The sequence below is a fragment of the Paracoccidioides brasiliensis genome (assembly GCF_000150735.1).
Source record: "Paracoccidioides brasiliensis Pb18 unplaced genomic scaffold supercont2.6, whole genome shotgun sequence".
Lineage (NCBI taxonomy): Eukaryota > Fungi > Ascomycota > Eurotiomycetes > Onygenales > Ajellomycetaceae > Paracoccidioides > Paracoccidioides brasiliensis.
The window spans coordinates 1222006-1248757 of NW_011371363.1; the positions used below are offsets into that span (position 1 = coordinate 1222006).

The window sequence follows — 26752 nt, forward strand, 5'->3', positions numbered from 1 at the left end:
AGAGATAGCAGGGAGCGCGGCTATAGAATCAAAGGGCCCCACTCTCGTCCATTGCAGTTTGACATTGATGTGGGCATAATGCGCTTCAAAGTCAGGAAGTGGGAGATTGTCAGCCTTTTTCTTCGACAGATGCGTCTTTCCGCTTTCTGAACATCATCCACGACCATGTTTTATGAGTTTATGTCACTGACATCCATGGGTTCACCATGGAATGGTACAGCATTTTTGGGCCAGTGAAAACATGATATGCCGCTTTCTTTGAGAAGGCGGAATACCGAATATCGATAGATACGGGTCATTGCCTATTTTATTTGTGTTGCACATCATCAATGAGTCAGACTTGATAAAGGGGGAACATGCCTTGGTTGGCTTTCGGAGGAGTTTTGTATTTATCACATAGCTTGTAGTTTTAACTGTTGCGACTGCGGTTGCAGAAGTGAGTTTGAAATGTGCAAGTTAAAAATAAAAATGAAAAATGAAAATAAATAAATAAATAAAAAGGTGAAAGAAGAAAAATGAAATGAAGATTTAGACTGATTTAAAAGGAGAAAATATACCAGATGGCTTCAAGAAAGCCAAGATATTCGCAGCATTTAAGCAGCGGTTCTTGTTTCCTGAAACTTCGTTCCCTGCTTGAAACGTCCATTTAAATCTATTAATGGAGGCAAAGACTGCTCCCTTCATTTTCAGCCGCCTCGAGACCGTTAATATTTAAGCCCGAGAAGTTGAGACGTTGACGGAATGGATGTTCTCATATTTCAGCACTTATGAGTCGACGATGACTTGGACTCTCGGGGTTGAAATTGTGGGTCCTTCGGCTCGTATCGAGCTACGACATAGGACTCAAGGGACCAACACAAGATGCATCTCAAATGCTGATATTCTTCACCATGCCGTGGCCAAGAATTCTCAGGGTTTGGGTCACGATTAGAGTGCAGTCATTTAGAGAACTCTGCTTGGGGACCCGTCCCGAAATCTGAAAAAGCCAAAGCCCAATCTCAAGAGTCTTATCACCAGTGAACTTCCCAATCAAAACTGCTTTGCTCTGTTGATCTGGATGTAATTCCCACTAAGCGTTTTATACTCTTCCGCTAGTGGCGTTATTCCATCCCAAAGTCGGAAGTTTTTCCCTGTAGATGAGACCTCATCGAACAAAGGAAAGCGTTCACATGTGGTTGAACAATAACTACATCAAAAACCAAAAAAAGCAAAAAGCTCAGCCCTATTAGGTGTTGTCTCCAGTCAGTGCTACCGCCAGCCTCGATTTTTCGCATGGACGAAGAAATCGGATGAGAATGCATCAGGAAACGAGCTTTCTGATGCTTATTCCTCAAGTTCGCAAGCACATATACGGTCTGGAGTATGCGGCCGGCTATAATTGAACAATCTGTTCCTTAAAATTGTCTTTTTACTTTCAATTTTTTTCTATCATTGCTCTGGTATGAAGGGAGTCTCTCCAACGTCTATATTAACATCTAGATTCTAGAGCCCGCCGCTTGAACAACCACAATCAAGGACCCTAACCTCTGAGTCACATCAAGAACCTTCCTATGCAGTTAGATCCTTGTCTCCACAGATAGCTCTTGGTGAAACCAGGCCAGATCCGTTTGATGCGCTGCCCTCGCCGCCAAATGATGAATCGCAGCAACTAGTGGATTGCTGGATCTCAAAGTTAACCCCATGGCCAGGAAAGAACCATTTTATGAAGCAATCTGTGTACAAAGAAGCTATGATGCACACCATGACTTTTCACGTTTGTGTATTTACGTACACCGCTCGCTATCTAGCTAGCGTGTCAACTAAGAATAACATTCAAAGTTCTTCGTACGTCTCCCCTGCTGAGAACATGCTCAACGCGTACCCGGGAAATAGTCAATACCAAGGGGATGGTGCTTCGACGATGGCGTTCACTGCTCTATCTGTACAAGAGGCCAGATACGGGAACAAATGCAAATCCATCAAGTACTTGGATGCCGCACTGCAGAGCTTGAGTCGACGAAGATAGAAGAGGCTCTTACGTGATACCTATACGCATTATGCATCTGCAGCTGCTCCCGTTTCTTGAAAACGCAAATTCTTTGGCCTCTTGTCAAAGTTAACCTGAATTTCTATCCATGACCCCCCAGCGAACATCCGCATCTGAATATATGACTTCTCTGCATCTGATCCTGATCCTATCTCCAGGACCACATCCCATCCAAGTTCCTGAAAACAAACGAGTAGGAGTCCTGAAATATGAGCTTTCTACTTTATGCCGAGCATCCTCTTTGGTATACCCTAGTAAGGCGCTTTGGGATCAACGGGAGTCCGCCGATAAGTGCATACGGTATCTCGACCACATGGTCACAAATGTGCTCGAATACGATATCGAACGCGATTTCCCTATCGAATCATTTTCGTGGTTATTACTGGAGGACAGGTGTGATTTCGACCTAAGAAATCCGGATCGAGCTTGGTTTGTCGGTGATATATGATGGATAGTTTCACATAGATCCCTCCATCACTGCAGTTCCGATTCTCTTGAGTTACTATTTTCATTCCTCATGCTCAGGCCTCCGGATTTTAATATCACTGTGGAAAAGTTTAAAACCCATGTTCTCCAGCTGGTGGAACCCGAATACCGTGTGCAACCCGTGGAATAAAACGGCTTCATCTTCTATTGTTGCATCTCGTGTTGTTGAACGTTGATATCTAGCACCAACGTTTCGAGCTTCTTCTGGTACAACACTTAAAAACTCTTAGCCCGTCTGAATCAATAACTATAACATTTCTCTCGCTAAACCGCTCAAGAGCACCAGAGCTGATATTGTCGCTACCCACACATAAGACAATCTCGAAATACGATCACGAATATCTTTTTTTCAAATCGGTCCGACGACAACAAGCAAAATTCGCTCCTGAACGGACCGCCTCTTTACTCCTGGGAAGCGCAGTTCTTACGAACAGTGCATACTGAAGACGACATCCTATCTATGAGAGGACCTACGTCCAAATTTGCAGGGGTGTGGAACACTCCCTTTGACACCAACTTCCCTACTAGCAGTCAAATCCGCATCTCCCAAAAGCCTTATCTCAGTGGATATGTTTAGGCAGTGTATCCATTCTAATGCGATGAATGATATTCAGCCGACAATGAACAAAAAAGCACATCTTCCTACTCCCTCAATGTATGCGATGAATGATATTCAGCCGACAATGAACAAAAAGCACATCTTCCTACTCCCTCAATGTACATAACGATGTCAGCACAAAAAGTCTAGCAAATTTAAGAGTTCTATCCGCTTTTCCCACTCAGAGTCGCACAGTTTCCCCAATTATTACACCCAAAATATTCCACGGGCCTGCTGCTTCCTTGGGAATGCTATTAATAGAATACCCAGCTCATGCCCATTCGCCCGAATGCACTCCTACACCACCCACTGCTCTCCGCAGAAAATCAACACGGCGCTCGTGCAAAAATGCCTCCAGTGTCTCCCACGTATCAATTACAAGTCAGAAAGGCATTTCCAAACTGCCATTCTCCATCTCGACACTTAACATCATTGGGTGTGCTATGCGTTGTCAGTTACAGACGTTCTGCGGTGAAACCTCCGTGCAGTTACTCGGTGGGTGCAACCCTCAGAACCTCCTTCCCGGGACTTTCCTTCTCCCTACCTGCTTTCACGGTGAACACAGGTACACATGCGCAGACAAGAAAGGGGGCCCAACCCCGGGGATGTTCTGTCGTAGATCCTCTTATGTCACCTCGACCCTGGAAGTGAGACGATATGCTGTGGAGAGGAAACATAAATGTACACCTAAGTGTATGGTAACAGTGGACCAATTTGACAGTATTTGAATAAGTGTAGTAGGGAGGGACTTGAAAAGTTTCTACCCACAACTTCTTCATCAACCCCGTTCTTGTTGAGCTCCGGATTAAATCAGTCATGACATGACCTCAACGAGCTTCCCGCTCAGTTAGCTTACCCCAGAGTCGATTTTACCTTTCCAAGTATCCCTAACCCCCTGTTTAGCCTGTCTATAATCATAGCTCTATGCCATGTCAAACTAACTATTGTGGGATAAGCTCTCGAGTATAACCAACCGCGGTTTGACATGATTGACCGCTCAGAGTAAATCAACCCGTGCCCGATGTCGATGTCTAATGGTTCTCAGATGCCGTAGTCAGCGTCCTGTGTTCCGGAGGACCAGAGGCATTCCTCCATAAACTTGCATGCAATTAATTAAAAATATAAATAAGAATAAAAACAAAAATACAAAACAGCCAAATTACGTTGTTTAAATTCCCTTCTTTTCTCTCTTAATTTACTTTTGACTGACTTGATTGCCTTTGACTTTCTCACAGACCCTGTGATCAATTACTTTGCTGCAACTAGTTGGTTAGTTAGCTATCATCATGAATTTTGTTAAGCATACCAATGGCATCAGATATTTCTGTGCCTGTGGCTTAGAACCTGGGCTTGTGCAGATGTGATATGACTGACAAAGATTCACATGAAGCTCTGCTGACTGCATTGTGGCTGAGGACTATGATGAGTGGATTCATCTGTCCAATGCTCTTTTTCTCTTCACTAGTTTCAACCTTGGGAAACTAAACTGCTTTATATGAGATGACAAAGTGTCTAGAGTCAATTTGCAATCAAGAAAATTGGAAACTGGATGCTTAGCTGAAAAGTCAGTTGTATCTAACAGTGAAGAACTTTATTTTCAACTATTATCTTCTTTAAACGATATTTATTTTAAGTGAACAGAACATTCAAATGGTAATAATCTTGTAAAAGTTTGAGTTGGACGTTAAGTGTAAGAACTGATACTCCTCAAAGGTCCAACTTTAATCAATCCACTCACAGGAAGAGGGAACCGAAATGTCCATCTTGAAACCAGCCCAATTAAGCTCGAAAGCCTAAAACTGATAGTCGATGGTAGTCAATCCTTTGGCTACAGGGACGAACTGGCGACCGTTGTCTTGCTCCCAACTGGCCTATTGCATGCGGTGGTTCCAGCCACAGCAAGATCTGAGATCCTCACTGGCAAATTCAATTCGCATCTGATAGCCTGGCGCACTGGGATGCTTCAGCGTGAAACTGGCCACGTCTCCCTGCTAGCTGCTTGTTATTCAGTTCCTTGGGAACTCCAAGGGCGATGGAGATATGCAGCGCGTCCTCTTCAGAAGAGTCAATTTTTAAGTGCTGTGCCAAATGAATAACCAGTGCTAGCGAGATTTGGTTAAGGAATGGCGGAGGAGGAAGTTTAGTAGTTGTCCTCTTCTCAATTCTCTAGCTCTTCTCCAATTGCGGCTTGTGGAGATCGAGATGTTGAGATCGTCCAGCGGGTTGGTTGCCCTGTATGAATCGCCTCCAGAAGGGGTCAGCACTGGGGTTGAGTTTGGATGATCGTAAACATAATAAGAAGGAAACAAGAAGCTCCATTGGGGAGTTGGTTCAATGTCCAATCGCACATTATCCATTCAGATGGACTTGACGCACTCTATTGCTTGTGCCTTGAGTATTCTTTTCTTTTCTCACGAGTCGCTTCTGCGCGGTGGCGAGAACAGGCGAACAACAAGTTAAACCTCAGCTATGCAGCTTCAAAGTTAGAGAGAACAACAGCTGTCAATCGATCCGTGGCTTTCACGCCCCTTTCTGGGCCTTGCTGCATCACTCCCAAGCCAAAAGGGTGCTGTTCTGGGATACTCCTTGGAATCTTGTTTTGCTGTTCCAGTCCAACGGGGCCCTTGCTGGTCTTCCCCGAGGAGTCCCACAAAATTTAATCTGGTGTCACTTGGAATCTTGCTTGTATTATTTCACCCACGCTCGTTCGCACTTTTTTATTACCCTGCCTTTCTTTTCTTTTCTTTTCTTTTCTTTTCTTTTTTTTTTTTTTCTAACTACTCTTTGGTTTGTGTGTACTTATTGCTCTCTGTTCCCCTCTTTTGCAAATTCTCTCCCATTTTAATCATCGCTTCATACGAGGGGCATCAGCAGATTCTGTTACTTGCTCTCCCCCTTCGTCGCCTTTGCTGCGGGTAGCAGCCAAATATCCACTTCTGTTGTGCAGCTGTGACAGGTGGAGCTGAGAGCAACATCAGCAGCCATGGTTAGTAAATTAATATTCTCGCTTCTGCTTGTTCTTTTGAGGCTTATGCTTCCTGCCTGCGCACGCCCTTCAATTCCCCCGCTGTATCAAGTTATGATGTTTCGCACTCTCTCCTCCGTCGTTGCATCGCTTTCTAACGCAGGGTATTCCCACCCGCTCTTAGGATACGGAGGATCCCAAGGATGCCTCCAACTCCCTCTCCGGGCTTGTGTCGACCTTGGTTCCCACCCTCGCCGTTTCGGGGGCCATGGTCCTGCTCTTCGTCCTCCTGCGTCGAAGTCAACGCCGCCAATATGCCCCCCGAACCTACATCGGCTCCCTGCGCGAACAGGAGCGTACGCCAGAGCAATCCCCTGGAATCTTTGGCTGGATAACATCCATGGCGAAACTGTCTGATGAATTCGTGCTACGGCACCACTCCCTTGACGCCTACCTCCTCCTCCGATACATTAAGATTGCCACTGCCATCTGCTTCGTTGGCTGTCTCATCACCTGGCCAGTCCTGTTCCCCGTCAATGCTACTGGCGGTGGCGGATTGAAGCAATTGGACTTGCTCACTTTTGGCAATGTGCAGAACAATCTAAATAAATTATATGCCCATACTTTTATTGCATGGATCTTCGTTTGTAGGTCTACTTATTCTGGGCGCAGCGTGTTGTTTATCGAAAGACGTAGCGATGATTATCCATGGTGATGACGAGATGGTCAGTCATCAAATTGCTGATATTAGATACCTCATAGCTTTTGTTTTCTTCATGATCACACGAGAGCTACTGTTCTTCATCAACTTGCGCCAGGCATATTTCTTTTCCCCGCTCTATGCTGGTCGTATCTCTTCCAAAACCGTCCTTTTCACCTCCGTCCCGGAAGAATACCTAGACGAAGCAAAGATTCGACGGATATATGGCAACGATAACGTGAAGAATGTTTGGATCCCAACAAAAACCAAAGAATTGGAGGATATGGTCGACGACAGAGATAAGGCTGCGTACCGTCTTGAGGGCGCTGAAACGAAGCTCATTAAACTGGCGAATAGCGCACGCATTAAGGCTCTTAGGGGGAAACCGGCTGACGAGGAGAACAACGACATAGATAATCTCGCTCCTGGAAATGACGCTGAGGGGGAATCGGGCTCAGTGGCTGCTCGCTGGATCAAACCTTCACAAAGACCCTCCCACAAACTCAAACCGCTTATTGGTAAAAAGGTCGATACGATCAATTGGGCCAGGACTGAGATTGAGCGCTTGAGTCCGGAAATCGTAGCTCTCCAGGAGAAGCATCGTGCTGGTGATGCTCAGAAAGTTACAGCCGTTTTTGTCGAATTCTACACGCAGAGGGATGCTCAGGCTGCATATCAGATGGGTATGTAGCTGTCGACATCTGAAATAGGGTAGCAATGGTTCAAGTCGCTAGCTAACATTATCCTTTTGCAGTTGCTCATAACCAGCCTTTACACATGGCTCCGAGATATATTGGTCTCAATCCGTCGGATATCATCTGGTCCAATTTGAGGATCAAATGGTGGGAGCTTATTATCAGAAATGCTGCCACCATCGGTGCCGTCGTGGCTCTCATCATCTTCTGGGCAATTCCTGTTGCAGTTGTCGGTACCATCTCGAACATCAACTTCCTCACAGAAAAGGTCAAATTCCTCGGATTCATTAAGAATTGCCCCCCAGTCATTTTGGGTCTTATCACTGCTCTCCTCCCCGCGGTGCTTCTCGCGGTTCTCATGGCTCTTTTGCCAATCATACTTCGATGTAAGTGTTTAGTTTTCCCAGCCAGATATTTCACGTCCGAGCTACTCACTAATTTCCTTCTCCAACTGCAGTGATGGCAAAAATCGGTGGTGTGCCAACCACAGCGGCGGTGGAACTCAGGACTCAAAACTTCTATTTCACATTCCAGGTTGTGCAGGTGTTCCTCGTTACTACCTTGTCTTCTGCAGCTTCAAGCGCCGTGGCCGACATCATTAATGAACCCCAGAAAGCAGCTCAGATGCTGGCAGAGAAAATCCCCAAAGCGTCCAACTTCTATATTGCATATTTCATTCTCCAGGGTCTCACATTCAGCGCGGGGGCCCTCCTCCAGATCTCTGGTCTGATTGTTTCGAAAATCTTGGGCAAGTTGTTCGATAACACGCCTCGAAAGATGTACAAGCGCTGGTCAACTCTGTCCGGACTCGGCTGGGGAACCGTCCTGCCGATCCTAACCAATCTTTGCGTGATCGGTATGTAATTCTATGCCTTAATTATCATTTTCGCTTTATATGCTAATTAGGCGTCTCAAAAGCCATCACTTACAGCGCCATCGCTCCACTGGTCCTCGGCTTCGCAACCATCGGCCTGTTCCTTTTCTACGCCGCTTACCGCTACAACATGCTCTACGTCACCAACAGCAACATCGACACAAAAGGCATGATCTACCCACGTGCTCTGCAACAGACAACAGTAGGCTGCTACCTGCTCATTCTCTGCCTAATTGGTCTGTTCGGCATCAACGCTGGCAACCAAAAAACCGCTCTTGGCCCCTTAGTCCTCATGGTCATCTTCCTCGTCTTCGTCCTCATCTACCACATCTCACTCAACGCCGCCGTAACACCACTCCTCAAATACCTCCCGCGCAATCTCGAATCAGAAGAGGAAGATCTGCTCCTAAAAGATGCCTCGGAGCGTGATGGTACCACCGAAAAATCGACCACCGCCGGCCCATCCAACAACGACGTAAAGAACGGCGCAGAGCCGGGCACCGATGCCGAAAAGGGAATCACCTCCCCCACAGATCTCATCCCGACAAAACCACAGGGCATAATTGGCAAATTCTTCCGCCCCGACAAATACAGCAACTACGAAACGCTGCGCAAGCTAGTACCGAAGGACTTTGCAGAAATCTCCTATTCTCCCCAGGTCGAGCAGAATGCCTATTACCCGCCCTGCGTCGGGGCGCAGCCGCCGCTCCTGTGGATTCCGCGTGATGCGGGTGGTGTGAGCAGGCAGGAGGTGGCGCATACGTCCAAGGTGATTCCGATTACAGATGAAGATGCGACTATTGATGAGAATAATAAGATTTCGTGGGATGAGGCCAAGGGGGTGCCGCCTATATATGAGGAGAAGATTTATTATTAAGATTTCCCCTCTTCCCCCTTCCTTTTGTGCCTTGATTTTGGTTTTGTCGTTCCGTTGTGGTGAGGTGTGAGGAAAATCGGGTGAATGTAATGGATGATATGGCAGGCGGTAGTGTTGAAGAACGATTTCAAAGGAGCTGGTGGGTGGGGTGGTCTGTGATGCTGGCGAGGAGTTATGTCTTGAGAATACAAAATAATCATAATGTGATGGATGGATTGGTGTCATGAAGACAAGATAGCTATATACCTTTTATTTTCGTCCCGATCGTCGACAGGAAAAGGGAGTCCAGGGAGACGGATATTCGGTGGCCCCCCTTTTTCTGTTGATTTCAATATACCCTTCGTTTGCTGAGTTCTAGTCTCTATTCTTTTCTTTTCTTTTCTTTTCTTTTCTTTTCTTTTCTTTTCTTTTCCTTCCTTACCTTAGGTCCCTTCACATTTCAGTTTTCGGCTTTTATTTGCTGCTTGGTGTGGTTTTCGCTGGCTTGCTCTTGATCGACGATGACCACATTCTTGAGCAGGAAGGGTATTTTCTCTGCCCTTTTTCCTATATTAGGGGAAATGTTCTTCCTATATTATTCTGTGAGAGGGGCTGAATCCCTGCTGCTACTTCAACGTTGTCTACATAAAAATACCGGTTTCTCTCTCTTTTGTCCTTTCTGTCTACTCCTTTGGAGCATCAAATCCGTACCCTCAGATGAATCATCCAACCCCTTGTTCAAAAGTATACTATCCATGCAGATACCCGGAATATGCATCTCGCTTTACGTACCCCTTTTGCCCCTATTCATCCGAAAACACCAATCACACTCTACTTTCTCTGCTTACAGCCTTAAAGATTTTCGATTTTGCGGCTCATAAATGTCTTTGCAGTTGAACATGGACATTTTTAAAAAATTATGTAAAAAGGGTACCACGAATATAGTAAATGGCGTTAGCAAGAATGGAAGTCCATGAATCGAACCTCGTAGGCGGTATGCTGTGAACTGAAAAAGGTCCAACCAACATCGGTTCTTGTTCTGTGATAGGTGGGATTGACGACACTTGAACTGCTGAGAGGTTGTGTTGCGTAACATGGTTCCTTGAGCTGCATCTCGAACATGAATGTGTTTCCCGCGCTGACTAGGAGCCTAATTAGCGTGTCGCCACCACCAAACAGCCTTTGTACAAATCTGCACTTCTGTTCTCTCTTGATGGCGTTGAGAAATACCGGTTGAGGATTTCCTTTATGATCTTACGTAGAATCAATATTTCAGATACTTTAACTGCCAGGTACTTTTCCTGACTAATTAATTTCTCTTTTGGAGCCCACGGCAGATGCTTCTTTTTATTTATTTTCTATTTTAGATTCGTCAAGCCTTGTCCTGTCTTGCTATTATCAAATGCTCATAATATTCTCACCTTCCTCTATTACCATTAGATATGTGGTATGGATATGAATGCAACATGGTGAATGATAAAGGGTCCTCTACATCGCCAAAAAAGTGAAAAAAGACAGAAGAAAAAGGGAGCAGGAATTACTTCCTTTAGAAGCCTCTGCCCGCCCATCCACTTCAGAAAAACCCTGATGGCGGTCTTGCAAAGCCCTCGTCCAAACGTCCAGCTCTACGTGACGAACTGACCATGACAATCGAGTTCGAATGCGCATGTGCCCGTTGGGGCCGTACGGGACTCGCTTCCAACGAACCACCCGGAGTGACATTAATCTCTATCTCTGGCTGATCATCCTGTTGCTGGTGCTGGTGCTGGTGATCCGGGTTCTGCTGGGACCTTTCTCCTGTATCATCACCATACCCGTACAGCTGAGGATCCAAACCATTCGTTTGGGCGTTGCTGGAATCTCCATGGTACCCCTGCCCAAGATGCCCAAGATGCTGCAATCTATTCCGCAACGACCTTATATTCCACCCATCATTCATGGCAGCAAGCGCAACGATACTCTCCGCCTCCGCCACCATGTTATCCTGCACGTATATATCCCGATCAATCATCTCCCCTTCATCTTCTTCCTCGTCCAAGTCATCAGCCACGTTCTCCTTGTCGTCGCTAGCTAGCAGATGGATATGTTCGTCGATGTGTTTCCCCGCCTCTGCCGGCATCGGTGGTGATGCGTATCCAGCTGTGGGATCCTGGTAAATGAGAAATGACCTGGTGGTCTGTATTCCGTTGCGGGCGGGGACAGTCCATCCCACCGGCCCCAGGTACGGGATTCTCAATGTTAGAATTCGGTCTTCCGTGTGGATGTGCGTGTAGCTGTGTACCGGCTCGCATGGTTCGTCGTCGTCATCAGCCTCGTAGCCCCTGGAGTCCGTCTCCATCCTCACACCTTCCTCCAAGCCAACGCCCATTTCCATTCTTGATATGTCTTGATTCTGTTCGTTTTGTCCCTCCTCACGGATGGCCGGCTCTCTTTCATCATCCTCGTCCATGTTTTGGGGCATTGACGCTCTGGATTGCGGATGAGGGCCTTGATGTCTGTTGCAGAAGCTCACAAAAGGCCCATGACATCCCTCGCGTCCCGGGGAACTATTCTGTCCATTTTCTTGCTTTTTTAGCATGTGTCTTCTATCTCTTTTTATGCTCCTTTCCTCTTCTTAGTCTTATTCAATCTGTCCCAAGATACAGGGAGCCCCTACCTCGTAGACGTGGTATCCAGCTCCTCTAATCCTTTTCTCATCTCTCTCTTTTTGGGCTGATAAAGCCGCCTGTTTTTCCCTCCTCGCAGGTGCAGTTAGCACACATCTGCCTGCTCAAAGGGGACCCAAACCTATGAAATTCTCCCTCCACTGGTGGAAAAACTACCTGCTCCTCTATATCCAGAGACATTTCAAAATCAATTGGCTCCACATCTAAATCTAGTCGCGTTCTCCTTGCATGTCTCTGTTGCCAGAGCGATTGTTGTTAATATCTCTCTTTAATTTATCTTCTCAAGTCTAATTTTGTGGGATTTTCAAGACAAGACACACCTGGCTGCAAAACGAATACCCATATTGCGGAGGCGTCATGACTGCATCTGAAATATCCACTTCGTAGGAATGTCTCGAGTTCTGGGTCAGACAGGGAGCGTAGTTTGCATCCATCCCCGTCTCTAGGGATGATCAATATGGTAAAAATATCCGAACCCCCTTCAGAAAGACATCTGGAAGTGGATATGAGCTGCCAGAATATTTTGAGCAGCACAGACAGTGGCTGACCCAACCGTGCAGAATAAAGGAGAAGGGAGCGTGATATACTATTGTACGGAGCAAAGAAGGAGAGATTAGTTGGAAGAAGGGATGCCCCTGAGAGACTCTCACGAAGAGTGGACGTGGCGTGATGTTGGACAAGTGGGTGAGCTCGTGGATGGGGGGTTTTGCTCACAGACCGTGGGTTTGCAGGTGCTTAACGTGGAGGAGCTTGTCTGCTATGCAATATGTCCGCTGATTAGACATGCTGTGATTATTGCCCAAATGTTTACAGACGGCAGCGGCACCATATGCGGGGGGAGAGTTGTTAGGGATATTTACCTCACTTGCCTGAGAGCATTCGGTATGTTTATTTTAAGAAAAGAGGGGGGGGGGGGGGTTGTTATATCACGTATGCATCTAACTGACTGACTTACTACGGAGTCAAGAAAAGGGGCTAAATCAAGGTTATGCTGTGATGCTTCACCGCTCGATGGCAACTGTCATCGTCAGACGCGAGATCAAGTGAAACTCAGGTACAGTTACTTTACTGCCTGTGCCCATCAAACATGTATCCCGTCTGACATTTGGGGGATTATTTGAAGTTGAGGCCAGAAGCACATAGAAAGTATAAGATCTCATTGACTTCGTCTATCCTTCATATCATCTCCTATGAGTATTTGTTCAGGTGAGCAGTGTGGCAAAGAAGACCGGCCAATGAGTTTTCTTTGAAGAATACAAGGTCCATGCCGCTGATTGAATAGTAGAGGCGAGAAATCACAAGAACGCGAGAGATACCACCCTCTACTCCCCGCCTTACTTTATTTACCTTATCCAGAGGCTTGACAGTATAGATAACTGAGACTATCCAGCACAGCTGCCTTGACAGGTATCTGGACCCGACAAGTGAAGAATGAGCGCCCATTTTGCAGGCTTCTCCCGATGAAAAAGGCGTATTCATCTAGATGTTCAGCCTTCATCACGAGAGGGAAAGATCGAAATGGTGGCAGAAGAAATAAGGTGATTAGATGGTATCTGATCTACTTGGAAATAGGAGTTGATTGATAGGCTTAATAACAGGAGTCAACGAAAAGAGGGTTTCTTTTCTAATATCAATCACCAGTTCCACCCAGCATTGGGCTCTCACTCTTTACTTCGGGCTACGCTGGGACTTTCCTCTTGACAAGATTCCATGGCGAGATAGGTCTTTCGCTGACCATACCACCATTTCAACATTATATACCTAATATATATATATGGAAACTATTTCCCTTCAGCGTTTGTCCCCCCACAGCGAGGAGGTGAGCCCTGCCTTTAAAATGGGGATAAAATGGTGCTAACTACCTATATACGTAGGTACCTATGCTTAATCTCCCTATTACGAAGTCTCTCTTACCTTGATGCATAATATAAAAGCATTCCCCGATGTTGTATTTTTGTGGTTCAATCTCAACTTGTTTATGACCAATCCCGTTTCATGTTTTACCTCTCATTATCCATATGTTCATTGCAGTTTGTTTCTTCTGGTTTGTTGTCTATGTTTACTTATCGATTTACTGCGTCCGGTTATCTCTAAGGCACCAAGGCGACGGCAACCAGCATGAGACACCGGCAGAGGATGGGACACAATGGGGTTGCTACTCCATCTCCGTTTTGGTCGCCCGGGATGGCAACACCTGAATATGGCATGTACTGTTGCGCTTGTACGTAGGAATGGGAGAATGGGTACTGTATCACCGTGCCTATGTGCCAGGGGGGGCTTGGGGAACACTGTTCCAATTGCCCTGCCGCGAAAAGCCGGAATTTCTGCAGGATGTCTCGATGAAAGTTCATGAAGCGTAAACATGAAAAGCATGGGTCGAATCACTTTTCAGCTGGTCCAGGAGAATGGCCTAAGCCGGGACCGACATATAGAAGGTCTGCACGGGATGTACGAGCTACAACTTAGCTGAGTGTATCAACCAGCATGAGAGGGTTCCTTCTGGAGGTCTATATGATTCCATAGCTGCCGATATCTGCGTTGAAAAAGGGGGGAAACAAATTTGTGTCCTTTCAACTTCTGCGAAAGCAAAGAGGCATAGTGGGGGATGCTAGCAGCAGCTCAGGGTGAATAGATTTTGTTATCCCCAATCTGGGGTTGAGACGTTTTGTCGAAGTTTGGGCTATTTTCCCCTTTCTTTTAACGTTCCCCCCCCCCCCCCCCCCCCCCTCCTTTGCAACAAATTGTTGTACTGCAATCGCTTCCTGTTAGGTTTACTTTTTTTGATTAAGAATTGAGGAGACTACTCTAAGTCGACTAGAACAATTACTCCACTTTTGTTGGAGTTGGTAGCAAATATCAAGAGATTTCAGTCTCTTAATCTTTCCGTTTACCCCTGAACCGACCAAGAAGTGAGACTCCATATGACCTGTAAGGGTATGAGAAGTGCTGGATACCAAACCAGCATCCTCACTACGTCCTACTTGGATTCATCAGTATTGGGTCAGCAATATGGGCAATTCTGTGAGGGAATTTTCTCGTAGTATTGGGGATGAAATAAATCCATTGATTCGTAGTACCTCAGAGGCATCAGCTACGACAATGCTGAAACATCAATGTTGCTACTCGCAGAATGGGACAGAATCTCAAGCTTCATCTCAAAACACTCAAAAAAGAACTGATGCCCCAGACGCGCGTTTGTAGGCCTAATAGCTGAGCCAGGCATTCACTTGCTCCTTTTGACTCTGAGAATTTCATTGATCAATAAGCTAGCCATCAACATATATATTATGAAACAGCAAAGCAAACAAAGCAGCTCTAAAGGAGTTCATCCTCAAAAAGCAAAATGAGGATGAGACACTGAGAGTGTAAAATAACACAGTTACCGAGATACGTCTATCTTTCGGTATTTGCGCATTTCAGCTTACATCCCACGACATCCTTTCAGCATTCTCTTTACCGACATTCCAACGTCGTTGTTCTCTCTTGGCAGACTCTCGAGTTGAAGACAACCCTGACTTTCTGATCACCATCTGTAAGTGTCTTTGGGCATTCTTCCAGGCTTCCAGAAATGATAAAGGGGCTGGCAAATATAACCGGCGGTAGCAATAAGGAAGGTGATGGGTGATACGTTACGACGAAAGAGTGGCCAGCCTGAGCTTAACCAGAGCCAGTGGACAGACAACAGCTTTGGATGCCAGTTTCAAAGAAATGCAATTGAAATGGGTGAGTTTTTGCTGTGGAGTTCACTGGAGTAAACTTCTTTTGTGGATAACTGAATTCGTCAAACCGAATAGCAGAAAAATGCGTTCTGGATCCAACCGCAAAAACGCGTCCAGCAAGCGCGGAAGACAGCCGACTCCTTTTGAACAAACTCATACCTAATCCGTATCATCGAATGTCATTTTCTTAGGCACAGAACCGGAATGAAAGTAGCACTATATTATTATGTAAGGGGCGCTTTTTGGTGGACGACGCGGCGTGATTGAAACGAGAGCCTTGGGATAGCCCAAGGATTCAAAATTAACATTCTGAATCAAGAGATTGAATTAATAGGTCTCACTCAAAGTTTTAACTGGTGATTCCTCCTTTCTTTCTTCGCATTAGTAATTATTTCCCATCCACAGAACATTTGCGTCTTTACTCTTCCATGAACTAACTGTGTGCCAAAAGATGAGCCGAGCAAGATATGTGGAACGTACCCTAGATCGACGATCTGACATTAAAAAGGATACAGTAGAGGCAACAAACAGAGAAGTATACATAGAGCAACAAGGATCTCAGCTAGACATTCCGTGCAGCGTGATAAATAGTTCAGTATTGCAACAAAGAAAACGGAGTGTTATCCAATTCGTCCGGGTTGTAGCCATGGCCGGGGAATATTTGACGAGAAGAAGTCCAATTTCAGAGCCGACTGGACATAACAGTTGGTTCACCCAAATTTGAGGCCGTGTTGGCCACGACGAAGAGCGATCGAACCGCGCTCTCCGCGCCAGTGAGAAAACTTTAGGGAGCAGAAGAACCCTTTTTCGAAGCTTCTTAGCTTCCTTCGAGGACCAGCGGAAACACGCATGCGTCAACAATGACTCGCACCCAATAATCCCGAGAATTGCAGGAACGTAGAAGAGAGAGACGTGCAACAAAATAGCGAAAAGAACCCATTTTTTCAAGCAGACAAGGCACTCTAGAAGGAATTATTATTGATTCACAATCGGTGGATGCCTTTAAATGACATCAAAATCTGGCTCAATTTGGCGAAGGTCTGACTTCAACTTTCGTAGGTTGGACGAACCGAAAGAAAGAATATGTCGAAATGGAGGCTTCACGGCGGCGGCGCGCTGCAGATCGTCCAATCCCTGGCGGTTTTCCGTGGATGAAAGTTTAACAACCCGCCAGAGGGACCACAATATCGTCTCGTGATCTACAAACACGTTCACCTTCTGCCTCCTTCTTTGAGTCCTAACTAGCTATAATGATTTACTTGATGATCGACCATTTGGTACCTTAGGCAGGTATTTGCATATATGCGTGGAAGCTCGTTGAGCCCCCCCCCCCCCCCCCCACGAGCGCTAAGGCGGAGGACGGCGAAATATTATCCCACAAATGCGACCAAACATCCCCATCTCCGCTGCCGACTTTGCAAAAGGAGTTGAAAGTTAACCTTGAAATATATTGCACTGTGGTCTGTGTGTATTCGAATTCGCCTCGTGTCTGGTCTTGTGGAGGTTAGTGCTACTCGATGAACTGAAGGCTAAAGGTTCTGAAAATGCAGTCGGTGTAAGATATCAATGATGCATGAACTCCGCAGCAAGGAATAGTAGTTACGCTTCAACCGCGGAAAGCTAACTCCGTTACGACCGTCTGATTACATCTCAATACAATCATCATTTCACCTGTATCTTTCTCTCTCCACGCTGGTCATGTACTGTAATGCATAAAGTGTATTATTCGCACCTTTGACTTCGATGGATTGAAAGATTGGGACAAGCGCGGCGTTATCCATCACCCTATTTAAGCTGCAGTAGCCCATGGTCATTGTAAGCAGCGATCATGGAGATTCGATGGGTAAAAGTTCGTTGAAGGTTCTGTGACAATGCAGAAAAGACATTTGAAATCCAATCACTGGCGCGCGCTGATGTGCTGATATGACGAGATGTTGTGACAACTTTTGAAGGTAGACAGATAGACATGCCTGACCATCTATGAAATTTATGGGATTGAACCTAATACTTGTGCGTTGTTTGCACCGTTGGAGCAACGGCTAGCTGTTGAGCTGTTCATATCTGGAAGCCGATTGCCAAGTGAATCTACACGGTCCAAGCGAAAAAGTGCTGGCTCTTGGAGGGGTAAAACAGCATTTCAATCTAGGCTATCTCGGCCGGATATATATGTCTTGTCATGAAGAAGACGGAAACAATCGTGGCATATGGGGTCTTCGAGACAGGAAGAATGAGTTCGCGTTCGAATCAGGCTACTAATCCCACAAAATGCCATGGCCCCACATCCTTGCGACAACCCATTTCTGACCACGTTGACGCATCCTGCACGCTTGGGGAAAGACTCCATGAATGATTGGGGACATTTCCTCCACAGGCGAGCTGAGGTTGATTGTATGCTCGATTCCTGCGAACCGAACGGAGGCCAATCACATGGGAAATAATTAGGCGAGTCCATATGCAACGCTCCATTTCATGAGACATGAACAGGTTAAGAGAAGAATCCTATGACCGTCTCTGTTATGGTTGAAGAGGAGGAACAACTTCTGCTGGTATCATTGGTGTAGAACACGAAGAAAGGAAAGAATTAGTAAAATGAGGAGTGCAAAATGCATGGTTTTGCGACTCCTTTTCCATAGACTAGGAAACAAACGCTACCTAGGTACAACTTCATTGTCAGCTCACTTGTTCTTGATTAAAATTCCTCATACATTTGGATGGGAAAGATAGGGTTTTGCCCTCGTTTCTTTGTTAAGTTTCGAGTGGGCGTTTCCGCCAGTTGTCATAACATCTGACCTGATCTGTTTCAGTCCTAAATTAATGAATCGCCAGACTCTCTACAGGATTCTCCAAACTTTAGAGACTTCATCCTCTATAGCACGAGGATAGGTAGACTTTCCAAATGCTGTTTGAATACGAGCAGGACTGAGGTTAAATTCCCTCCCCCCCCCCCTGGCGATACTTGAACTGCTGGGAGGGTTGGCGGAAGCCTTGGAGAATTCTCTTTTGCTTAACGAAAAACGCAGGATGTGTATAACTGGGATTCTCTGCAGTGCTTTAGTTGATGGCAAACTTATCTGCAGCTAAGGCATTGGTTATAAGAGGCAATGACGTTGCCCCCTCTCACCTAGCGATTCGAGTCCGTAGCATCATTCTTGTACGGGGTCATTGATTGCTAGGCAATCTTGGATTGCATGATAGCAACCGCAAACATCGCCTTGAGCACAATTGCGAGCGAAGTAAACAAATGGAAGGCGGTGAACAAGAGCAGCATCGATCAATGATATACGCGTACCCTTTAATATTTAACTTCGGCCAGTCGGAACATTGCTTTGTTTGAACCATATGTTCAGGTTGCCTGCACAACCATCATGATATGCTTCCTGAGAGGCCTCGACTGTGCCGCATTTCATGACCATGCAGCGATCTGTCCCCTTTAGAGTTACCGCCACAACTTCGGGCCCAGTGTGTTCTTTTGTGCAGGTGTATGCACCTCCAATAATTTTGGCCGTCGTTGTGACGCACTTAAATGTGACATGAAAGAGCACAAGACCAGGACAAAGTCAATGAGATGCATCCCCGATGTATACCGAACATACACCGGATAAGATGCAAGCTTAATAATAGAGAATGGCGTAGTGAAAGCTCAATTGGGCTTGCATATCAAATTAGCTGGCGTCGGTAAACATCATCATCTCGGCCTGAAGCAAAGATAATCAGCCCCACGAGTTCCAGTAATCAAATATCATGGAAAGAGATGACAAAGTCCCCGAAGGAAATGGTGGTATATTGGAGCTGGGATATTGATATTGCTTGATGACTGGATTTCCATTTGGGTCTTAACCAGTCAGAGAAGAAGCCTTGGAGATACACCACCGCCGATTGAATCCTATATCCAGGGTCTTTTAATGCCAATCCCGACTGAGGGTACAACATGGGAGGTGGAAAGGATAACAAAACCACATGTGATGGCAACGCAAATCCAGAAGTTCTGTTCAATGTTTCTAGGGAAGTTCTTGGCTGAGTTGCCGATGCTAGAAAGTCATGGACGATTCAGATGAAACCCAGCGGGAGACTAGAACCCCGAATACGTGGCGTCATTATTGTCGAGGCTCGGTAGGGGAGGCATCTGTAATCAGATAACTACTCTCCAGCTTGACTTCAATTCGTTCAGGGGTGCTGAAGAGCACGACCTCAAAAGCTCTCGCTGAAATCTCTCGCTGCCTGGCCAACTCAGTGAGATTGCGTCGTCAGTCTGGCAATGGCGGGCGTATGCAGACGGCTCTTGGGCACGGAATGGCTACCTTTGCGAGTCACGAGTGTTTGTAAGAGATCATGGATGGCAGCCAAAAGGATCGTGTCCACCACTTTCTTCCTTCTCCACACTTGAAAACTCCCGTGGCAGGAATAACTGGTTATGGATAACAGACTTCCATATGAAGCAACGTGACCCACAGCCTCCATTTCCGCGAATATCTACAGTTCCAGTTCTTTCAGAGAGCGATCTCTGCCTCCATGAAAATTTCTTCTTCTGCATTGTCAACTCCAAAATTCGTCAAACCGACGAAATTGGATGGGCATATCAGCTTCTCAAGACTGTTTCCCGTATCCCTGCTAGCCCACCGTCCGCGTCTCATGGGATGAAGATTGATCTGCTGCCGGTTTGGGAACGGAAGCAAAGATCAAATTAAATGTGCAGGACAATTCATGCATAACCCACCCGGTTGACCCAAATTTCATGTTCGTGTTTGCAACATGCGCGAATATCCGGTTGCGTGATTGAGCGATTGCTCTCATGCTCTTCCAATGAATGGCTTCTCTGTGCCGGGACAGTTGCCCGACAAGAAAAATTCAAAGGGATAAGGAATGAGAAGCAGCAGCAAAAAGACCTGCGATCTCACTCTGCAGCGACAACTACGTTCCTGGCAGGGCTGAAGATCACGGTGTTGCGGGCGGGCCTTGTTGCTGGTCTGTTCTGATCACAGGAGACACATGGCACATTGGGCGGCAGCCTGAAGAGGCGCAGAATAGAGATCTGACAAGGTAACTAATTCAGCCACTGTTTTCAGAGCATGTACTGAAGGCATTATTAATACGGGTGGGTGCAGGCGATCCTAATCCGAAATGAGATAAACAAATCGAGACATATCCTACAAAACTATAGCAGTCAACAACCAACTGCTCCATTTCTAACCTTAACTCAATTTTCCAAGGTTGTTGCACCCTCGTGACTGTCGTTCCACGCTGCTGCTGCTGCTGCTGCTGCTGCTGCTGCTTGCTGCTGCTGCTTCCATTTGGCTCTGCCCGACGCTAAATGCGGGTGGATGGGGCCTTCCGGTAGTTACGGACGGGGAGGTTGGGACCCATGAAACGTGTCGAAGGTTTGACATTGAGGCGCGGGGAAATATATTATACCACATAATACAGGCTCGGTATGTAAGGTATGCGTAATACCTCTTCAGGCCCGAGGCGATGAGTGGCTGTTATTTACTGGTAGCTGAATATTTGGCATACTTTATTCGCCGCCCCCTTGGCATTCTGAGTGGTTCGTTCATTCTTGCGTCAAAAGGATCGAGGCTGTTTAACTGTTATATTTCAGACCTCTCAATCTGCAGAATCAACTCCAGAAAAATATCCAAATTCCACCCGAATCGGACATGGAAATGGAAAGCATAGTGGGAATTAAAGTCTCACAGTACTCATCTGCTCGAAGAATGCTGCGATCTGTTCTTGAATCCAGAGTAATCATTCAGGACAGTGGAGTTTTGAGGATAGAGATTGAAATTGAAGCCACGTTCATTACATAAGTTACTTAGTTAGTTACCCTGTCCAGACCTTGGAAGTTGCAAACCCCGAGATTCTCTCATATCCCGAGTCAGCCGGAAAAGGGGTGGATGATAACATTGATATATTATTTTTCACAGCTATTCCGCATATTTTAAGGATACATACCTATGCAATTAGAGATGACGATAGCCTCACGAATTTCTTCGTACAAGGGAATGAAATATTCCAGAAAACCACTTGTTTAATTTATTCTCCCAACTTAGTCTATTAGTACTCAGCACGGACTGCCGGTTTTGATATTGAAAAGCGCGCTCTCGTTGACTCTTCGCCGCGCCAAACTGGACCAGATGTCAGGGTTCCTCCTCGTTTGTACCCCGTTATGCTTTCCGCCCGCAGCCAGCCGGGCAGATATCAACGGAGAGATATCCGTGGAAGATCTGATAATCCGCTTATGAGAAATTTGCTTCTGTGTTATCAGCCTCTTCAGAGTGATTCCCCTCATGACACGCATCTTGTAGGGAGATTCGATTATCAAAGTCCCAAGCCCCAACATTTAAATGTCTATCAGTGACACTGTCACCATTCAGCATCGGGCTGAATTCGTACAAGTTACATGCATATGTTGCTGCATACACATAGCAGTCATTTTGCAGCTCCGTGTATTGCCCTGGGATATTATATATGGGATATCTCCCGCGAGCGGCGAGCTCCCCGATCGGACAATATCTTGATAAGTTTCCTTTTTCCCAAGCCAAGAAGGGATTGGTTTCGGAAACAATAAACCCAATCACTTCATGATCTGCCAAATCTCTCCGTCCCGTCCTGCGTGTGGTGAGAAGATCGACGAGTAGGTTTCCAAAATCCAAATTTATGGCGATCATTGCGAAAGAAAGAAAGAAAGAAAGAAAGAAAGAAAAATGATGGAAACCTTGCATCGTGTTAACGACAGATGGAGAAGAATTGGGATTTCTAATAATAATGATGATGATTGGCGGATGATTTTAACTATCATCACCACATGGTAACCACGAAATAAATCAAGGAGACATCTGGAGCCACCCGGGGAAGCAACACATGCAGTCATGCACTCAGGGGTTGGCTGAAGATAAACCGCAAAGCCTTGCTCTCCCTCTCGTGAAGCGTCATCCATTAACCAAAGTTTAACTACCAGATACCCGTGGGTGGAGGGAGACCTTGGACTGGTTTGCCGGGATTATCTCTTGCTACCGCACTCGCACGTTAAGTTAACTATCTAATGGACACCTGGCTGCGGAGTTTAAAAAGAGGCGCGCGTGTTTGGCAGATAAAACAAGTCTTTTTTTTTTTTTTTTTCTTCTTTCTATCATCAGGCAGAGTCCCCTCAGTTGTGCGTGAGATCCTTTCCATCAAATTCAAAATTTCATGATGGCCGCTAAGTTTCAGCCCTGCTGTGTATGCTCCATTGATGAGTTGTTCATCCAAGCCTGTCTCTCTTGCAGAACGTCCAGCTTTAGACACAATGTTAGTTTTCGTAGTATGTTGACGGGCCCAGCAATGGAGGCCGATGTCAAAGAACTTTCTGGCCGCAAGGGAGCCAGCGGGGGTGTAAACCCCAACCCCTTACCTAAAGCTTGCGCTGATCGGAGTAATGGTGCTGATACAGAGAACAAGGTAAAAACCACAAAATGGAGGAGAAATCATCATTAGCGAATCCTACGGGGATAATAATCATTGGTACATCTCCGTGCGAACCCAAGAGGGGAACTCTCTCGTGTGTTTCGACTTCATTAGAGGGGGGTAAACAAATGGAATATCTTATTTTACTTTAATAAATTTCTTGGATTTACCGAGGAGATTGTTCCAGGACTCCATCTTCTTCATCATCTGCTCCGTACTATTCTCAGCAAAATCGTTTCCGTTCCAAGGGATCCAACAACGAATCAACTATCCTCCCACTGAACGAGAGGTTTCAAGCCACTGCAGACAGACCCAAGCCGAAAATGGCAAAACCAACGACCTTCGTCAGCGCTATCAAACCACCCCCCCCCCAAAAAAAAAAAAAAAAAAAAAAAAAAAAAAAAAATCCCCCAGAAAACTCTATCAGCGGAACAATGTTACCACCAAATTCGCAACATATATTGTCTCCAGCAGCTTCAGGGATCCAGGGGATCCAGGGTTGACTAACGTTAACTATTTCGCATTCCCAATTAAAAAATTTTACACCAATGTATTTCGTGCTCGAACAGAGACGTTTTTTCTCACGTGGCACAGAGCATGGCCTCTTCGGCTACTGGTTGTTCGTTCAATGGTATTAAAAGCCTCGCTTGTTATAAATCATGTTAAAGGAGGCAAAGGTAAACAACGTCATTCATTATTCCCAAGAAGGTAGGAAAGTTTATGTTTTTCCCCGATGACGGAAGACAGGAACTTGTCAGAGGCTGATTTCGAGTTTGCGCATGGGAGAGTAAAAGAGGAAACAAACGTTGAAATGAGTTGCGAGAATGGATATAGAATGAAACATAAAAACCAAGAATAATGCTCGAATACTTGTTCCCTGTTTGTATATATGTAAGAATATGTATGAAAACGATAAAAGAAAGTTATATGTAGACTTCAGAAAAACAAAATCCGTAGAAGACAACGCTTGCTGGCTTTAACATGAAAAAGTAGGGTTCCTTGGTTTTATGTGTACGGGGTTGGTAGATATGGTGGGTATTTAGTGCTTTATCTACTCTTCCTTCGGTCTGATGCGAAATGAAGAGGAGTTGAGATGGGAAAAACGTTGACGATGACGATGACCCTCATGAAGAAAAGAGGAAAAGCAGCGAGCAGATATTGCAATAAATATGAACAAGAAATAAATAAAAACAGAGACGCCATGCCAATGAGATATAAAAAAAATAAAAAAAAAAAACCTCCCATGCTAGATCCAGACCAAGAGGAACAGTTTCAAAAAAAAAAGAAGAAGAAAAAAGAAAGAAAAAATGAGGGGACAGAGGGACACTATCATCGAGGACAAGAAAACTGGTTGGCCAGTACCCATGTTTCCCACCCTTCGAAAAATATAAATCCCCATTAGACAAAGAAAATCTGAAACAATGAGCGAGGCAACATGTCAATAACATATGAAGGGGATTTTGCCAGTATGATTTTTACTTTCGTTTGGTTTCGCATTGCAGTGGCAAGGGCAAGGGCAAACAGGCAACGAAGGAATGGATATCACAGTTCGAGTAGAGGGTTGGTGAGATATTTGGATCAAGTAGATGCGTGTGTAGTGGTGGTGGTGGTGGTGGTGGTGGAGGAGGAGGAGGAATATATGCCTGAAAATGAAAGAAGGATAATTTCGAAGGAATGGCAATTATATAGATAGGTAGGTCGTAAATACCCAGGTATATATTGTACGTGCGCGGAATAAACGGTTCGTATCGAAGAGCTTTCCAGAAACGTTACTTTCCGCGCCGATTCGACCGAAAGGCAGTTATGTCGATCGAAACGGAGGATATGGACGAGCCGTCATCGACTTCAATGGTAGCAATGATGCCGGGAGATGGTTTCTCTACATCCTTCGCCGCGTTCATCGGAGTGGATGCCACTATCGTATCCTCCAGCCTGCTCTCCTCAGCTTCCTCCTCAAGTGAATCTTCCTCATCCATCTCAGTCTCCTTCTCCAACCGCTCCATCTCCGCCTTAGTCAGTGTTAGCACAGTCGAGAACTGACTCTTCGTCTTCTCCAACTCCATCTCACAATCTCCACATCGCAGGAATTGATGTGCAGCCAATTCGCACAGCGACTGTGCCATTTCCAATTGCTTATCCACAACATCGAAAGCGGACTCCTTGCTCGGCATTGACGAATATTTCATTGACGGGTCCAGGAATTTGCGACTGATTCCAGACTTTCCCTTGGCAGGATCGTAAAACTTCAGACCGAATCCGGTCTTCATCATCTGACTCATGCGGCCCTTGCGAATGTTGTTCCGGGCGCCGCCTATGTCCCTTACCAGCTTTTCCAGGGAGGTTTGCGTTTCAGAATCATAGTGGACGACGACCAAGTGGCGGGGTCGGACAATGCGGTCGGTACCTACGGATTTGGAGGTGTCGAAATTCCGTTTCCGCTGGTTTCCATCAAACGTGTAGTGTTTAGACATTTTCAATAGGGTGACTGGATCCATATAGTCCTCCTTGGTATTTTGCTTATTTCCTTTCTCTTTTTGCATGTCCTTCTCAATTTCTGTTTCCTTTTCCTTTTCCTCGGTATATGGGACAAAGTCCACTAAAGGTTGCACGTTATCTAGCCGAATCGTATGGATTGAGCTGTTCTTTCTCCGTCGAGGCTTGGGGGCTTCCCCATCACTCGAGGAGGTAAGCCTAGCGTATTCAGCAGAGAATTCCGCATGTTTTGCCTTTGTGTGTGCGGCCAGATCAGTGACTCGAGCTACCCAGAATGGAACATTGTCTGAGATGTATGTGAAGCATTGGAGCGCCTCATCCGTACGCCCACCCATGATGATTCGACTGTGATGATATACAACAGAGAGAAGCCGAACTAGAGTGACTATAATCGGGTTCTGGAGTCGTGGTTCATAAACTCATGGAAATAATATAAACATATAAATAGATGATATTTCTTGGTCATAAGGCGGTCTGAGAAGAATGAGCAACGAGGAGAAAGGGGAGGATTAGGCGGTTTCAATGCAGACTTTTCAGTCAAGAGATATGGTTCTTCTCTTGGAGGACATGAGGGAAAAGGGCCGAACAAAGTCGAGGTTGAGAGGTCACGGATAGAGCAGGTTGACTGATCCCAGAGTGATGGATATAAAACGAGCAGGATTTCCACCTGCTATGTATCCGTATGCAATGTGGTAGCAATACTCGTGGAAGGTTACGAGGATGTAAGAGATGGACGAGAGAGAGAGAGAGAGAGAGAGAGAGAGAGAGAGAGAGAGAGAGAGAGAGAGAGAGAGAGAGAGAGAGAGAGAGAGATAGTGGTATGAATAATGGATGCTGGTGGATGAACAGGTGATGGTTAGACGATCCAGCCTACTGCAGCCAGGGCATTAATCGCATAATAATAATATTATTAGCAGGCCAAGCCGAGACTCCCCAATACGAACAATGCAAGTGGTTCCACTCGCTAGCCCTTGGGGGCCTTCTGCCTGCTCCAGACCCAGACCCCCCCCACTGTCTCTTCCCCCCTCCCCCCCCCACTTCTTCCTCCCCCCATCATCCTTCACCCCATAACCTCTAGGCGTCGGCGGGCCCCGTGGCTATCACTCGCTCCGTCTCCCGCAGAAATGACAGGATCCGCGTGGTGCTAATCGAAGTGTCCGGTAGCCGTACGGATGTTCTGTACAGCGTTGTACTGTCTCTAACCGAACCTTCCGTCACTTCACATGCGCACGAAAGG

General features: G+C 45.9%; 8 protein-coding genes across 8 annotated transcripts; 5 read left to right on the forward strand and 3 right to left on the reverse strand.

Moving 5' to 3' along the window:
* Positions 1–778: 778 nt before the first annotated feature.
* PADG_05451 (uncharacterized protein) lies at positions 779–2005 on the forward strand (the record flags this gene model as incomplete). Its single annotated transcript, XM_010762707.1, has 5 exons — positions 779–914; positions 986–1016; positions 1096–1163; positions 1209–1360; positions 1487–2005. The coding sequence occupies 5 exons, from the start codon at positions 779–781 to the stop codon at positions 2003–2005; spliced, it is 906 nt and encodes a 301-aa protein (XP_010761009.1).
* Positions 2006–2114: 109 nt separating this feature from the next.
* Positions 2115–2642, forward strand: PADG_11928 (uncharacterized protein; the record flags this gene model as incomplete). The annotated part of the gene is made up of 2 exons (XM_010762847.1): positions 2115–2455; positions 2510–2642. The coding sequence occupies 2 exons, from the start codon at positions 2115–2117 to the stop codon at positions 2640–2642; spliced, it is 474 nt and encodes a 157-aa protein (XP_010761149.1).
* A 3701-nt stretch (positions 2643–6343) lies between these two features.
* On the forward strand, positions 6344–9221 carry PADG_05452 (uncharacterized protein; the record flags this gene model as incomplete). The annotated part of the gene is made up of 5 exons (XM_010762444.1): positions 6344–6722; positions 6838–7458; positions 7530–7856; positions 7928–8326; positions 8389–9221. 5 exons carry the CDS (start codon positions 6344–6346, stop codon positions 9219–9221), a joined length of 2559 nt encoding a protein of 852 aa, XP_010760746.1.
* Positions 9222–10773: 1552 nt separating this feature from the next.
* On the reverse strand, positions 10774–11661 carry PADG_05453 (uncharacterized protein; the record flags this gene model as incomplete). The annotated part of the gene is made up of 1 exon (XM_010762445.1): positions 10774–11661. The coding sequence occupies one exon, from the start codon at positions 11659–11661 to the stop codon at positions 10774–10776; it is 888 nt and encodes a 295-aa protein (XP_010760747.1).
* An 834-nt stretch (positions 11662–12495) lies between these two features.
* On the forward strand, positions 12496–12913 carry PADG_11929 (uncharacterized protein; the record flags this gene model as incomplete). The annotated part of the gene is made up of 2 exons (XM_010762848.1): positions 12496–12748; positions 12834–12913. The coding sequence occupies 2 exons, from the start codon at positions 12496–12498 to the stop codon at positions 12911–12913; spliced, it is 333 nt and encodes a 110-aa protein (XP_010761150.1).
* Positions 12914–21815: 8902 nt separating this feature from the next.
* On the reverse strand, positions 21816–22247 carry PADG_05456 (uncharacterized protein; the record flags this gene model as incomplete). The annotated part of the gene is made up of 1 exon (XM_010762446.1): positions 21816–22247. The coding sequence occupies one exon, from the start codon at positions 22245–22247 to the stop codon at positions 21816–21818; it is 432 nt and encodes a 143-aa protein (XP_010760748.1).
* A 652-nt stretch (positions 22248–22899) lies between these two features.
* On the forward strand, positions 22900–23660 carry PADG_05457 (uncharacterized protein; the record flags this gene model as incomplete). The annotated part of the gene is made up of 2 exons (XM_010762447.1): positions 22900–23016; positions 23592–23660. The coding sequence occupies 2 exons, from the start codon at positions 22900–22902 to the stop codon at positions 23658–23660; spliced, it is 186 nt and encodes a 61-aa protein (XP_010760749.1).
* A 1131-nt stretch (positions 23661–24791) lies between these two features.
* PADG_05458 (uncharacterized protein) lies at positions 24792–25850 on the reverse strand (the record flags this gene model as incomplete). Its single annotated transcript, XM_010762708.1, has 1 exon — positions 24792–25850. The coding sequence occupies one exon, from the start codon at positions 25848–25850 to the stop codon at positions 24792–24794; it is 1059 nt and encodes a 352-aa protein (XP_010761010.1).
* Positions 25851–26752: the final 902 nt, after the last annotated feature.